Raw genomic sequence first — 14,888 nt, forward strand, 5'->3', positions numbered from 1 at the left:
TAAATTATTAACAAGATGGGGATCCAAAGATTATTTTTTAACGGCTATTAGTTTTCGAGTTATGAATTTTAGTACAAGGCGACCTTTCAAAAAAAATAAAAAACATTTAAAGATCTTAATTTTATTTAACATTAAAATCTTGAAGGTTGTTTTGCGGACGAGTCATCGAGTAAGTCGTAAGTAGTTGCTCGGTAAAAAAATATCTCTATCAATCCTGGACAAACGCCAAGTCATCAAAATATTTATTTACTGCCCTTCTGCGTCGGCAATATGTCATCTCAATAAAATAAAAAAAAAAGTTTAACAAATAAAAATAAATAGGCCACACGTCATTCGAATTCACTACGTCACGCAACAGATCTAAGTACGTATTTATATGGATGTGAGGGTTATATATGTACATATTGTTGAAAGTTTTTGAACAGTTATCCCTTAATCTCCCTTACACCACAAAATTTATCCAAAGGGCTGACCTCATCAAAGGGAATAATAACGTGAATGAACTCACATTAGTAGAATATGCGGGCCAGTCAGTTTTCACATACCGGAAATATCTGTACTAGTTAGATAAGCCTAGTTGCCGGTGCAATTCTCGTTAAAACTTTATCGTAATCTAAAATGAACGCTTAGAACGCGGATCAACTGAATTAAATGGAAAATGAGAAAAGAGATACGAGTGATATGTAAAAAAAAACTGAGGATAAAAATAAAAACCGTTAGAGAGAGACATGAAAAAACGGGCCGGCATCAGAAAAAGAAAACAGACATAAGCAACGCTCTATTGCAGTGATAGCATTTCGACTTCATTAACCGACCACCTGTCTAGCTGGGCAATTTATATGCACCTTAGTTTGTTATTTCGCATACCATAATAATATTAAAGGTATCTGTATAGTTTTCCTTTCTCCTTTTCTTCCTTTAACGTGTCCCTCCTCTTTCAGATTCTCCTTGTCCCCCTTCTCCTCTTCCTCTATAAACATCTTGTTCTTTTACTTGTTCTTATTTTCCTTTTACCCTTTTCACTCCCACCATCACTGGTCATTTCTTCTCCTTCTCCTCCTTATTCCACGAGATTTATCTCAGCTGGTTAATGCGTTCCAAGAATCTATTACCTCCGACCAATATAATTATTTTATTAGCAGGTCACTACACTATTTTTCCTTTATGCTTTAGCAATAACCTTTTTTTTGCTTTTTATCTATATAGTTATTTTTTGTTAACGTATCCTTATATATATGTACGGTTATATTGAAAAAAAATTCCCACTTAAACATGGATTTTTATATTACTTTTTATCTTATTTCCTCCGTATGTTTTTATGACTCAGTACACACAAGAGAGATCTTATAGGATCTAGCAAAATGATCTTCCTCCTCAACATGATGTTAAGCGCAAAAGCCTCTAGGCTCGTAAAACGACCATCGGCCACCTGATAGACTCGTCTTACAAACTATATATCTGTGCATGTGTGCGTGGACTTAGTTACTAAGTAGTTAATATCGTTATCACTAGGATAATTTAAAACTATAGCCTTGGTTTCAAGTAGGTAATAAAAAGCATGGCTTCTTTAAATTACAGATGTCAATGTATTAATCATCTGGCAGTAGTCACGTAACCAGCACACGATGAGAGAGCAGAGTCGGTTGGATGGTTGGTTGGTTGGACGGGTGGTTGGATGGGTGGTTTGTGTACTTTAGCAACGGGAAACGCGGTATTTGAAAGCTAGTCACGTTTGCCGAGGTCTCAATCAATCCTGGAGTGAATTTTAGCGCCGTCCGGACTCAAACCCCAGACGTCTCGTCCACACCCTTTTTCCTTTTATTTTATCGCGTAGGCAGCAGGGGAAAAGCGCGAAAAAATATAATAAAAAAAGCACGACAAGGTGAAAAGAGAGAAAGCTAAAGGAATAAAATGAAATAAAATAAAATAAAAAGAAAGGAAAAGGGAAAAAAATTAAAAAAGAGAAAGTAGAAGAAGCGTAGGAATAATAGCCTTGCTGGAAATGTAACCAACCCTCGTCTCGACGCCTCCGCTGCTTTGCGGGAAAAATCGAAGAAAAGCGACTATAAGCGCAAAAGGGTCCAAAGTGTAGAGCAGTACCGAGCTAACAGACGAAAACGAGAACAAGAGCGAGAAGGAAATGATAAGGGCGAGAGAAACAGGCGTCGAAAAGTTACTACCAATAGCATTTCAGTATCACGTTTTTACGTTTTGCTCTTGATACTTTTTTTTCTTTTTTATTTCCACTCTCATTTATGTGTCCCAAAAGATATAACCCACCCTCCCGGGGTTTCTCACCACGTACCCTTTTATTTGTTGAATTTTTTTTTACCTGTTTCAGTTCTTATTTTTTTTTGGCCACAGTCTAACCTCCCTGACTCTTGACAAAAATCTGTACAAAATTGTGGGTGCAAAAATTACTGGCTCAAGATGAAACCACGACTAATTCAGCATGACGACGCCTGCTGTGAATACAAAAAAGAACGGGATATCCAAGAAGTGTATAAGTATAAGTATAGGGATAAGGCGAAAACTGGTGCTTTGTTCCTGAGTGAAAAACGAGCGATCCTTTAGAATAATAAAAGAGAAAATGTTTAAGCAGTGGTTTGTCTCGGAGTTGATTATTTAAAGTTATCTATATAGCGGCTACAGAACAATAATAATGTCACTGACCAAATATCTTAAATAATCCAGAAGCCGGAAATGACCGATCTGAGTCGTTTGAAAGTATAATATATATGGTATAGTTTTATATCTATATACATTATATTGTGTGGCCAGCGGCACAATTGTACATCACACACAGTGCAAACTCTCTGAAAGCACAATCACCCGGATTACTGGGAAGTCGTGGCAAAAGTAAAAGTAGGCATTCCTGGGCGTTGCAGAGTAACGTACGTATGTACGAACCTTTTCCTGGCTAAAGAGTTAAGGCGTATTGAAGCAGGACATAGACAGTAAACACATGAGACGTAAGCAGATATACACGCACATATAAATGCTACAGAGAATATGCAAGGTAATGTTTTGAGTGAGTGTGTATGCGTGCCTCAGGTGAACCGCTTGGAGGGTTTAATACCAGCGTCATGGCGTTGCAAAGTCCTGCGGCCACGCACTCCAGTTGCCAATGTATAAAATACGTAATAGCTAATGCAAGCTGCCGCATGCGTTACGCGTTGGGTTGGTGGACTGTTGGCTGGCTGGACGGTTCGTTGGTTGGTTGGTTGGTTGGTTTGCTGGTAGGTCTAAACTATACCTACAGGCTTGGGAGGATTATTCCTGCTGTTATGGAGCCTTGCTGCAGCCTTGTATCTCCATTCTCTCGTTGTCGACTTTCTCTTTCTTGCAGACAGCAAGGCACCGACTCATGGGTATTCCGTCTCTGTCTTTCTTTCTTACTTGCTGTTGTTCTCTTGTTTTCTTCAGCACAGAGAGTGAAGATTTTTCTGACCGATTGAAATTTATGCTCACTCGTGTTCCCGGGCGCATATCGCGTTTCGTCTCGCGCTGATGCTTGTTTTGTGCCGGTTTTATATAAGTGTACACGCGAAAGAACGAGCGAGATAGAATAAGAGAGAAACAGTATGAGAGTAAAAGAGTGAGGCTTGCAGCAGCCTCCTTGACAACTTTATTTCATCCTCCGTCGGTCGCTCTTCATCTCTTCAACGTCCTGATCGTATCAACGTCCAAATTCACCGCGACCCCCAGGTAAGTCGTCGCTGTAATGCTGGGTCTACATGTATATATATATTAATATATATATATGAATATCTTTCTTCAATATTATAACATCTCCAACCCCTTGTCATAAGTGGGAATGTATGTACAAGAGAGAAGGGTTGAGAGTTGATTAACGCACTTGGTCTTTGTCGAATAGGTATGCGACGCGTGATCCACCGTGGTAGAGCTCCACTGGACCCAAGAGTATTTGTAGTAGTATTTGTATGTGTGTGTGTATAGTAGGAAGAGTGCAGGTATGCACGCGGTAGGCTGGCCAGGGCATTCCTGCGGCGTTGCCGCATCTCTCAACTCACTTGAGAGCAGTAGAAGCAGTAGAAGCACCAGCAGCAGCAGCAGCAGCAGCAGCAGTAACAGCAGCCTAAGATGGAGTGGACCATCGATTGGAGATGCTAGTAACAGAAGAGCAAGAGAGACACGGTACAATGACGACGACAACGACGACTAAGGGGGCTATTGAGGAAAGACCTCATACCAGAAGGAACAAGTCTTTCTGGCTTCGTGGAGGCAATCGAGTTTGCGCTCTCTTTCGCTCTTTCTGTCTTCAGCTTACAGTCCCGGTTATTTGACAATTGGGAATTCGGTTGGGCGGCCTCTTTTTATTAACATCAAAAAGTACGCTTGCCCGTCTTCATCTTCGTCATCGTACATCAAAACTTGTCTTAGAACGATATACATTATCTTTGTCTAAATTATTTAATCTCTCTTGTCTCGTGGGTATTTTTTATCTAATTATAGTTTTACGAAATACGTAAGCTTATAACAAACAAACAGGATACAACTCTGTAGTTCTGATGAAAATCCAGTTTAGTTAGATTTGTTGTATATCTCTCTGTACAGACACAAGATGTATCCATTAATGACTGGACGAAAAAGATCGCGGGGGAATATAATAATATGATAGAAGAAGAGAAGAGAAGAGAATAAGAAGAAGACGTACGGACAAGAAACGAAGCAAGGCTAACGAGCTTTCCGTGCTCAGCTGGGAAGACATCAAACATAGAATGTGTAAGAGAGTGGATTCGAGTTTGTGTCTAACTTATAGTAGTTGGGTATATATACTATGACTCTCGGGAGTTTCGATAAACGCATTACCGTCCAAAGTTGGAGATGCAGCATCATGAGAAACAGAAGCCATCAGCAAGACTGAGATAGACTGAGAAATAAGAGGTTAAGGGAAAGAAAGGGAATCAAACTAAAAGAGTTATCGGCCAAGGCGTCTTCGATTGACGTCACCCGGCACAGTAACAGACTCAAAGAACAAGACTTCTGTATCAAGTAAATATTCTATTATGAGAAAAAAAATAAATTGCGATCATCATCAAATTTGTTTCATCATCATCATCATCATCATCAACAACATTATTATTATCATCATCATCATCATCATCATGAAGATGGAGATCCGGTAATTCTGAAGATTGGACGCATTACGAAATTATCGGGATCTCGGAAATCGTTCAAGGGGATGAAAGGGTCTCGAGACAACGCCACGGTATTCTGCATATATTGGGACAAAAGCCCCCGGGCGAGGATTTAGTTATTTTTTTTCGTCAGTTAAAATATGGAAAACGATGAAGATTGCTAATGGGACTTGAGGGCAAGATATTAAAGATGAGTTGTACGTGTGCGTGTGTATGAATGTGTATGTATCTGTGTGTATATATGTTTTAAGTGTTTGTATTACAGGTAGTATAGTTGTATAATCGTGGTATATGGATATTCAGCACGAATAGTAATAGCGTAGTCTGGTAGTAGACTAGCGAGCTCGTCTAGGCTAACGACTCACGACGTGTGGGTATGTTGTTTTCAACCGTGAGGGCCTCGGTCACGTCTCTCTACCCAGTATTCCCTAGTATGGACAAGGCATTTCAAGTGGTTCAAAGTAGACCGGGTAAATTGCCTTTTTTTTCTGTTGCCGCAAGGTCCCCGGAAAAAAGCCAACAGCTTCTTGCTCTACATGAGCACGTGTGTTGTGATGATACTATGTATGTATATATACATCTATTTCAGCGGTGCAATGGCACACACGGTGACTCATATTAAACTCGTATGACAAAAAAACAACGAATAAATTGAAAATTTAATATCCGAGCTCTGAATATGAACCCACAGTCAAAGGGAATAAATTACTATGTATTTTATGATAATCTGTTATTTGTTATGAAATTTTAAAATTGATAAATTGATTGGTTGTGTATCGAGGATAGGAATACCATGGAGTTGGTCATAAGCCCGCGGTTTTTAAAATTCTCGGGGTAATAAAAAATCCATTTATTATCTCGGCATAAAAAAGTTTAAATAAAGTGTACGTACCTTGTTCTGCGGTGGTAATTCCGAGGCAGAGAAGAATGAAGAAGGCGACAAGACAGGTGCCGCAAATGAGACGAGCCGCCATGTTGCATGGGGCAAGCATTCCTCCTTATCAATGGCCGTCCACTCTCGCGATCAATTGGCGTCACTCTCTCCTCCTCATTGCCTCAAGTAGACCGGTGGTCTGTCTTTAGGCCTCGTATACAACAATATTGCTTTTGCTGGTTGCTTATTTATTTTTCACTAACTCAACAGTAACAATAACCACAAAATAACAATAATAATAATAATAACAACAACTACTACTATTACTACTGCCACACAATAACAATAATAGCAACAGCAATAGTTGCGTTGTTTTTCCTGTTGTACTCCGCACGTCTAGCCGTATGTACGGCTTCACCGCAGGACGTAGGAACATCTACCGCCGACGCACGCAGACGACAAAGACTGCGGGTGAGATGTTCAAGTTTTACTCGCTTTACTTTTAAAAGTTGTGTGTGTGAGTGTGTCTCGGTTGGTTTTTAGGCTCGGCCGTTAATGACGAAGCGAGATCCGTCGCATCTCTTACAGAGTTGTTACTACACACACCTTTGCTGCTGCTGCTGCTGTTACTGGTGATGCTGGTGATGTTGATGCTGTTGCCTTCTCAGATATGAGAGAGTTACCGTAGTGGCATTACTTGAACGCTTTTTCAGGCGGTTCCTTCGGCTTTTTGTTTCCTTATACTCCACCCTCCTCGAGAATCTCTTTTGCTTCAGGCGTCTGAAAGGAGAAAAGGTTCGCCGCATTAATTAAAATCTTGGTTTTATAAAAAAAAATATTATAAAAAATGTATACTTTTTATGACAAAAAAATATAAAATATATATAAAGCAACTCGCGTTCGGGTGTTTTTCTTTGAATCATTAGAACAAACTCTTCAGCAATCTAATAAGCATGTCGCGTAGTTGTACTTTAGGGAATAAATTTTCGAGATTCAGGTGAACGAGCTGTAGTTTCATCGCCTGAAGGACATCACCCGCTTACATCTCATCCTCTCTTGGGGTCTCTACTTCTTTGAGGACCCTCGAGATCCTCCTTCGCGCCCGAGACTTTGTCAAGTGGGTGTCTCGGGTTTACATTTATCGAGAGTACACTGAGCAGTATGAGTAAAGTAGTAGGCAGTAGAGAATGATTTAAGTGGAATAAAGAGATATGAAAAGAGATGATGAATAAGATATTGAAATATTTATAAAACTCTAGTTATTATTATATTATATATATATATATATATATTCTTATTAGTAGGTATACATATAATACGTATAGACACCGGATGAGTCAATGGCCCGTAACAATGATGTTTTCTTCGGTGAATAAGAAAGTTGTGGCCATGATAATGAAAAATAAAATTAAAAAATTAAAAAAAAACATGATAATAAAAAGGAAAGAACGAATAATCCCTTGAAGAGTAATTACAAGCTCGACTGCACGACTCAATTCCAAACATAGAGACGAAATTTTCAACCTGTTACTTCTTTAGCTTCTTCAATATCCCCAATGTCCACACCTGCGACTGGAAATGACTAAGCTAAAACGATTGTTCGGTTGTTTCTTCAGCTACCGTGACGATGATTATTAGTGTGAGGTGTGCATTCTTTAAATCTATCTACTGAGCTGACTGGCTATTAAGCTACCTATTAAACTCTGTGAGATTTCGAATTATCGGCATGTGGGTATCATCCAAGGGCAAGGTCAAATATACAAACATACACATGTGTGAGTTACGTCAAGCCAAAGGCGAATTCGGGATCAACTGGTAAGAGGGCAGGCAAGCAGTCAGCCAGGCAAGAAGAAGAAGGAAGAAAAGGAGAAGAACAAGACACTGGGACGAGAGAATAGAAACTTTGGGGTTGCTGAGGTGCAAGAGAGAAAGTTTTACGGGGTTGATAGAAACGGGAAGGGGTTACCCACGATCAATACGACGCATTAAACTGTCTCTCTTCCACCTTTACGAGTCGTCTTCCCAGTGTCTCGTTTTTATTTTTTCCCCTCTTTTGCCCACGGCACACACAGGTCGGGGCTATTCTTCGTCGTCGCAAGATACAGAGCCGACGTTTCAACGGTGAGGGAAATAAAAAAAAACGTCGACAGCAACTACTACGACGACGACGATGAAGAGGAGGATGAGGAGGAGGGACACGGTGGGGGAGCAGCGAAATTGTAGAGTGCCAAAATACGGGGGTAGGAGGCAGAGAAAAAGGGAGTGGAGCTTTAGTAGTTTCTTCTAAAGCGGGCAAAGACCTCGGCGTCTCTTTTCTCTTTTCCGCTCTCACTCTTTCCTTCACTTTTATAACCCTCAGTTACTTACTTTCTTTCTCTCTTAGGATTACAAGAACTAACCGTATAGCCAAGATGCATCCACGAAATTGCAGACTTGAGTGAAATGCTACCACTACCGTTGGTTGGCGGGTTCGCTGTGCGCGCATTTGCCCCTGTGTGTTGTACACCCTTATACGAGAGTGGCCTTGTGAAAAATTTAAGATGTCCTCCTTCACCATTCCTCACTACAACCCTTCCACCCCGTGACTTTTCCTCGAGTTTTCGTTTCTCATACCATATAATACTGGAAGAACTAAGCAAGCAGCCAACCAACTAAAGCATATCCAACTTTAAATATATATACATATATATATTTCTAAATAAATATATATATATATATATATACCTACAGTGGTTCTTTTCACTCACCACCACCACTAGTAACAGCAGCAGCAGTAGCAGCAGGTAAAGAGAGTAGAAAGTCTTTCAACTTTCTGACAAGAAAAACCCACCGTTAGCAATTGCCGAAAAACATCAGCAACGTCTACAAGCTGGAGAGAAGAAAGGAGACGAGCTAGTGAGTAGAAATATATATGTATATACAGGAATAAAGAAAGAGGAAGAAATACGAATAAGAGAAAATTCCTTTGATGCTTCCAGGATTTTTTATTTTTTTTATATTTTTTTCATTCCTCATCTTGTCTTTCACGAGGTAAACACTGAGACGCCCGGAAGAGAGGTATTGGGTTGGAAGGCACCTTCTTCATCGAGCAAAGACCTGCCTCGTTTGCTCAAGATGAGCTAGCTTGCAGATTTTTCGGATGGTCCTCGGTTCAAGTGCGCCAGAGGCTTCGAATGAAAAAAGAAAAAAAATCCTAAAGATAACACAAGACGTTTTTATACAAGAGGCTTTAGTTTTCATTGCTTAAGACCCTTTGAATCTACTAGTACCAGCAGCACTATCATTATCATTATTATCAACATCATCATAACTCAAGATTTGTTTAAAGACTTCCATCACGGCAGTAGATTAATATATATATTTCAAAAATATATATATATACATTTAGTGAACAAGTCACGTTGTGTCCCGAGAGAACGCGACGCATCCGCTTGAATATCCGGGCTACTTAGCATCCCTAAATCATAACTCATGACCCCGCTACGCTGTTTGTATTACTCTCTTTCTATTCTCCGGGGAAAATTAGCTCCCTTGAGAACACTAGCTACTACTATACCATACTCTTTCTCCCTTACCCACTTGAGCCCATCATCATACGCTACACCGTTTTTTACGCGTCTTCATGTAGTTTATGGTTGCAGAATGAATGATTGTATATAACATACATGTATATATATAGATATATATATAAAACTAAGCACACCGATTGCTAGGGGATTTCAAAAAGGGATTCCGTTACACATCATTCTTTCTATCCGCATCGTTATATACTCAACTCCGCCTCCCTTATTGCTGTGTAACTTGTACACTACTCTCGTCATCATCTTCCGGCTGTTTGCTCTTATTTTCCAAACAGCACGCCTACTATATATTCACCATTACTTTACTACAACCCACCGCCACCTCCACTGCCAGCACGAGCAGCAGAAGCAGCCTCATCTGGACAAATTCTATTTCCGGTAAATTTAAGACCACCCGCCCGCGGATTTATTTCACTGCTGGGATTTCACCGCTGGCGGGTTTTACAGTCGCTGTCTGTCGTCCATCTTACGTCGTATAAATGTAGTATAACAAAGCGAAGCCGACGTGAAAAATAAAACGTATAAAAGTATAAGACACGTGAGCGTGGCGTATAAAAATAAAATAATAAAAAGTTTAAAAAAAGGAATAAGAAAGATAGACCAGAAATGATGGTGATAGTTCAACAGAACAAGACGAAGAAAACCAAAAGAGTGCAGCAGTGAGTCCAGTGTGTGACAGTGGCGCCGTAGAATAAGTTTCTTTCTTTGTCTGCATCAGTGAATACATACTCTACAGCTTCCTCTGCACACCCACTCACCTTTTGATCTGCTTCATCTTCTTCTATCGTAAAGCTTACCCAAGACCCGTCGTTGTCACCGCAAGCCAACCGCAAGACGGCTGCGAGACAAATTCTATTTCCAATGAATTTAAGACCCCGAGACTTTTGGATTTATTTCATTCGGGATCTCTATTTTTCTGTCGCACATTTTTTACTATACACCCGTGTATGTATATATACTCTTTCTCTCTTGTTTTTTTTTATTTTACGCGTCTTTTGTACTTTTGTTGAATTTTTAAAACACACAGACTCATTGAATTTTATAATATAACGATAGAATAATAGAAATTTTTTGTTTGTCTACAAGAAGCGACGTTTCTTTTTCATTTTTTTACTTGCCTTATTCTTTTTTACAATCGCTTTCTCTTCTCCAAGGCGTAATTAAAAATCACATAATGCTTCGTCGTCTCTTTCTCTCTCTCGCTCTCAATATATATACATATAAGAAACCCTGAGGTCTTGGCTTTTCAAAATCAATTTCGCGGTGACGTTCGTCTTACTTTAGCATACAAACAACATTCGCACACTTATACTACATCAGTATCATCATCATCATCATCATCAACAACAACTTATTCACTTTTCAACTCTTTCTCATCCATCGTGAGCTATTGCGCATTGCATATACTACACAGGTGTAGTTGCCGCATGCATGTATTTCACAACAGCATCGTAGTCGTCATTCCTAACCAGTGAAAGTACTTGCAAATGCAAGTACACAACGTGGCAACAGACTTAAACAGGACCGTGTGTCTTTAGACTGGCTTATAGTTGCACATATAACCACACACCGTGGAATAAACAGAGACAGTTGATAAGCGTAAAAGCAAGACAGCGAGAATGAGAGAAGTTGAGTCAAAAGACCGGCAGCCTTCTGTATAGCCAGACAAGTGGCCCGCAGGATCGATTTCCCAGGTTCCAATTAGCTGACTGAGTAGGACAAATACACGAAGACGACCAAGGCAACAGGAACGGCGAAGAAACGGCGATACGACGACCACAACGACAACTACCACGATAAAAGAGGTTGGATCGAAGAGAGACATAAGAGAGTTGAGCTCAGTAAGCTTATAGCCGCGTTTAAGCAGAGAGACCGATCAAGAAGTAGGAGGGTGGATCAAAGCCAGCCGCTCAGTTCTCAAGGGACATCCCACGGCGTTTTCAAGAATCGGCCAAAGACCGCTCAAGTGGATCAACTGCGCAACTGGATTCCGTTGATCAATCGTCCAAGACAAAGGACCCCCGGACTGCTCCCACAAATGCTCGCTTACTGGCTTGCTGATGATGTCGAGCCATTGGAATCATTCCAACTATTAAAACACCATCTGGCTTACATAATATAACCATCAAAAACCATTAACCTCGATCGTTAGTCCTTGCACATGGCGTTATATCCTATTTCAGAGAAATGGCTAAAGATTTTCCGCAATTGCAATAAAATAATAATAAACCACGTCATAGAGCAGGTGTCTTCAAGGCGACACGTACTGAGTAAACTTGAACACGCGATTCTTACTCGCGCAGTCACGAGGAAGACCACGCGAAGCCAGGGATTCTAATCTGGTGTCCCGACCACCTAGCCAACAAACTTCTTTTGTCTTTGTCACCTTGTTGCTGCTGTTACTGCTGCTGCTAGTAGTGCTGTTGTTGTAGTTGTTATGGTTGTGGTCAGACTCTCGTGCACCAATGCATACTTGCGACTCACAACTACAATGCTGCCTCAACGGACACCCGACGATAAGCTAATGGCCGACTTCACCCCCGCTGGCTGACCATCGCCGATCGGTCACGCGATTCACTCACCGAGCTCCCGATGCACTCTCGTTTTCCTACGGACTATCATCAACATATATATACATTTACCTTTAGGCATTCACGCGAGACACTACGTGTGCCTGGCTTCTTCTTATTCTTCTCCTTCTTTTCCTTATTCTCTCTACGTATATATATATATACGTTTATATTGTATACCGTATTGTACAATTTTCACCCAAGTTTTTCTATCAGGAACATTTACTAAGACTGGTCCAAGTGGCTAGTACACACATACACGTCTAGACAGTGACTAAGCAATAAGTCGTTTGTCTGAGCACTTTGAGTACGTACAATCATTTATCAGGCGTAAGAATATCCATGAAGAAGCACTGATGATACAAACCATCCGACCTGACTGCAGATTTATTTATTTCTAATCTACGAGAATGAATATAAAGATAAGCTTGTGGGCGCCAATGCACTCGCGTGCCTCATAATTTTATACTGACTGATCCCTCTATCTTCTACCACCGCATAATACACTTTGCCGAGGGTAGATTTTCTCCCTCTAACTATCCGAGCCATCCGACCGCAGGTCCTGCCATATGGCTTTTCATTCCTAACTTATCTCACTCTCCAACCCACTTTTAAGAAACTCCAAAAGAACAAACTTTACACATTTTCACCGACAACAAATTTACTAGATACTGACCGTCGTCTATAAATATATATTTCTAGACCCACTTTTCACGCAGGACAACAGTTGGCATCCATTTATTTCTTTTCTTACAATAGACGTTTTTTTATTTTATTGTTAGCGATTAACTCACGCGTACACAGACAAACGAACGTCCCACGACATATGGGGAATCCCAAGGCGTTAGTTCGTGGAGGATCCCCCGGAGATTTAACAGAGTATCAAACCAACCGTGTCCCCGGTACATATCCGTAAATTATTCCCGTGTGATTGGACGCTATGACTGCATATATATATGTATATATTACAGATAATATATGTTATGTATGTAAAGAGGAAGAGAGAGAGATAGGAAGAGTAACGAAGAGAAGTATGGATGCTAACAGTGTCCCAGAGGAAGCCAGAGAAAACCAACGGAAGCCAAAGACCCCTCATATATGGGATGAATCAACCCATTTAATAAGTAACCATTCATTAGACGTCCACACAACATTTTATCTCACTCTTTCAATCCATTCTCTTCTCCTCAACCTCAACTCTGGCTCTTTTTCGGTGACTTCGGAATGCCACGTTTTTTTTAGCGCCCAGATTACCAACCAGAGACCTTCGGGTCTCATCCTGCCTCGTTAACCTCAAGACCCATGCATTTCCTCTTTAGTGTTTGTTGTACGAAACTTTTTAAATTACTGTAATTTCACATATGTGTTCTGCTAAACTTAAATTCATGTGATTGAGGATCATAATGTTGTTATGACGCTTTTGTTACAACTTCCATTCATGTGTTGTAGTGTCTTACTTCGCACATTTGTCATGTATACACTATAATATGTATACTTAAGTGAGTGTATGCTTGTTAAGAAAAGATTGTGTGAGAAAAATTTTCATGTGGAGTCTACTATTTGGGTTATTTAAGGCACTTAATGGGTTCTTAATGACTTCTCAAGAGGAGTAGGCGACAAGTACCGCAGTTGATGGAAAGCGTTGACACGCTCAGATCCTCTAAATTTCGTCGCCCTTCTTTTTTTTAAAAAAAACTCACACGAACTTAAATTATTCCGTGTGTGAAAAAAAAAATAAAAAAGTAAACAATTATCTTTATTATAACAAGATAATTAACTTAAAATTGTAATACATAAATAAAGATATTTTGTATTTTTAAAAGCTATTCGTAATACACACTCTGGTAGTCCATAAAACTGTCAAAATACCACTAAAAAATTTTTTTATCAATTAACGACATTCCAAAAATCACTCGCTATCTACAAGTATGTATTTATAATTTTAATCTTTATGTATTTTTTTGAGTGTTTCCAGTATCTTGTCTGTAGGTAGTACGTTTTAAGCCACCTGGGATAACAGAATTAATCATAATCCCAATATAAAGCAAACCAAAGAGGGCATATCTCTCAACATGATAATCTAAATAAGACACAAGAGTATTAACTTTTACACTGTGGCCTTATTTACCACATCATCCCTTGGATTTATATTTTAGCATTTCATTCAAACCAAAGTAACCATCCTAAAGTGATCCCTCTTAGCGCCCTAACGAAAACTGACAGTATCTACTGTACAGGAGCGTAAGAAAGGGATCCAACAAATACAGACGTGACAACGGATAAAAGATGGTTTCGTGACAACTCACGGTTGTTACCGTGATAGCTGTCAAGTTACAATGTCATCTTGTTCATGGATTTCCTTGGCTGTATATAGTTGTGTATTACGCATCCGTACCAGTTTCCTTCTTCATAGCCGGCGTGCTCTATCCTCTGTATTACTTTATACAATGTACATATATATATGAGTAAGTCTGTATAGAGAAACTAGTTGTCGGTCTTTTATAGACACTGGCATAGCCGTAGCAGCAACACAAGACGATACACGTTTCGGCTGCGTACGTAAAGTACAAGATAATAACGTGTAATTTGGTCCTGGGTAATAAGCCATAATGATATACGTCGTGGGGGCCGTATTAACCGTATATACTCTCTCTGCCGCATGCCACGGTAGCCCAAACCGTCATGAATTCTCGACCTCGTG

At 39.9% G+C, this 14,888-nt stretch overlaps 1 protein-coding gene across 16 annotated transcripts in view; it reads right to left on the reverse strand.

The window, feature by feature from the left end:
* LOC130666133 (ephrin type-A receptor 4-A) overlaps positions 1–14,888 on the reverse strand; it is an 89,666-nt gene that overhangs the window by 43,743 nt on the left and 31,035 nt on the right. For all 16 annotated transcript variants that reach the window (XR_008989610.1, XM_057466904.1, XM_057466900.1 and 13 more), the window contains exon 2: positions 6,055–6,816. Coding sequence is in view for 15 of the 16 variants with exons in the window: in XM_057466904.1 (XP_057322887.1) it covers positions 6,055–6,154 (100 nt within the window). In the remaining variant the exon portion in view is untranslated. The remainder of the gene's footprint in view (positions 1–6,054; positions 6,817–14,888) is intronic.

Source organism: Microplitis mediator, chromosome 3 (assembly GCF_029852145.1).
Source record: "Microplitis mediator isolate UGA2020A chromosome 3, iyMicMedi2.1, whole genome shotgun sequence".
In the NCBI taxonomy this organism is placed as follows: Eukaryota; Metazoa; Arthropoda; class Insecta; order Hymenoptera; family Braconidae; genus Microplitis; species Microplitis mediator.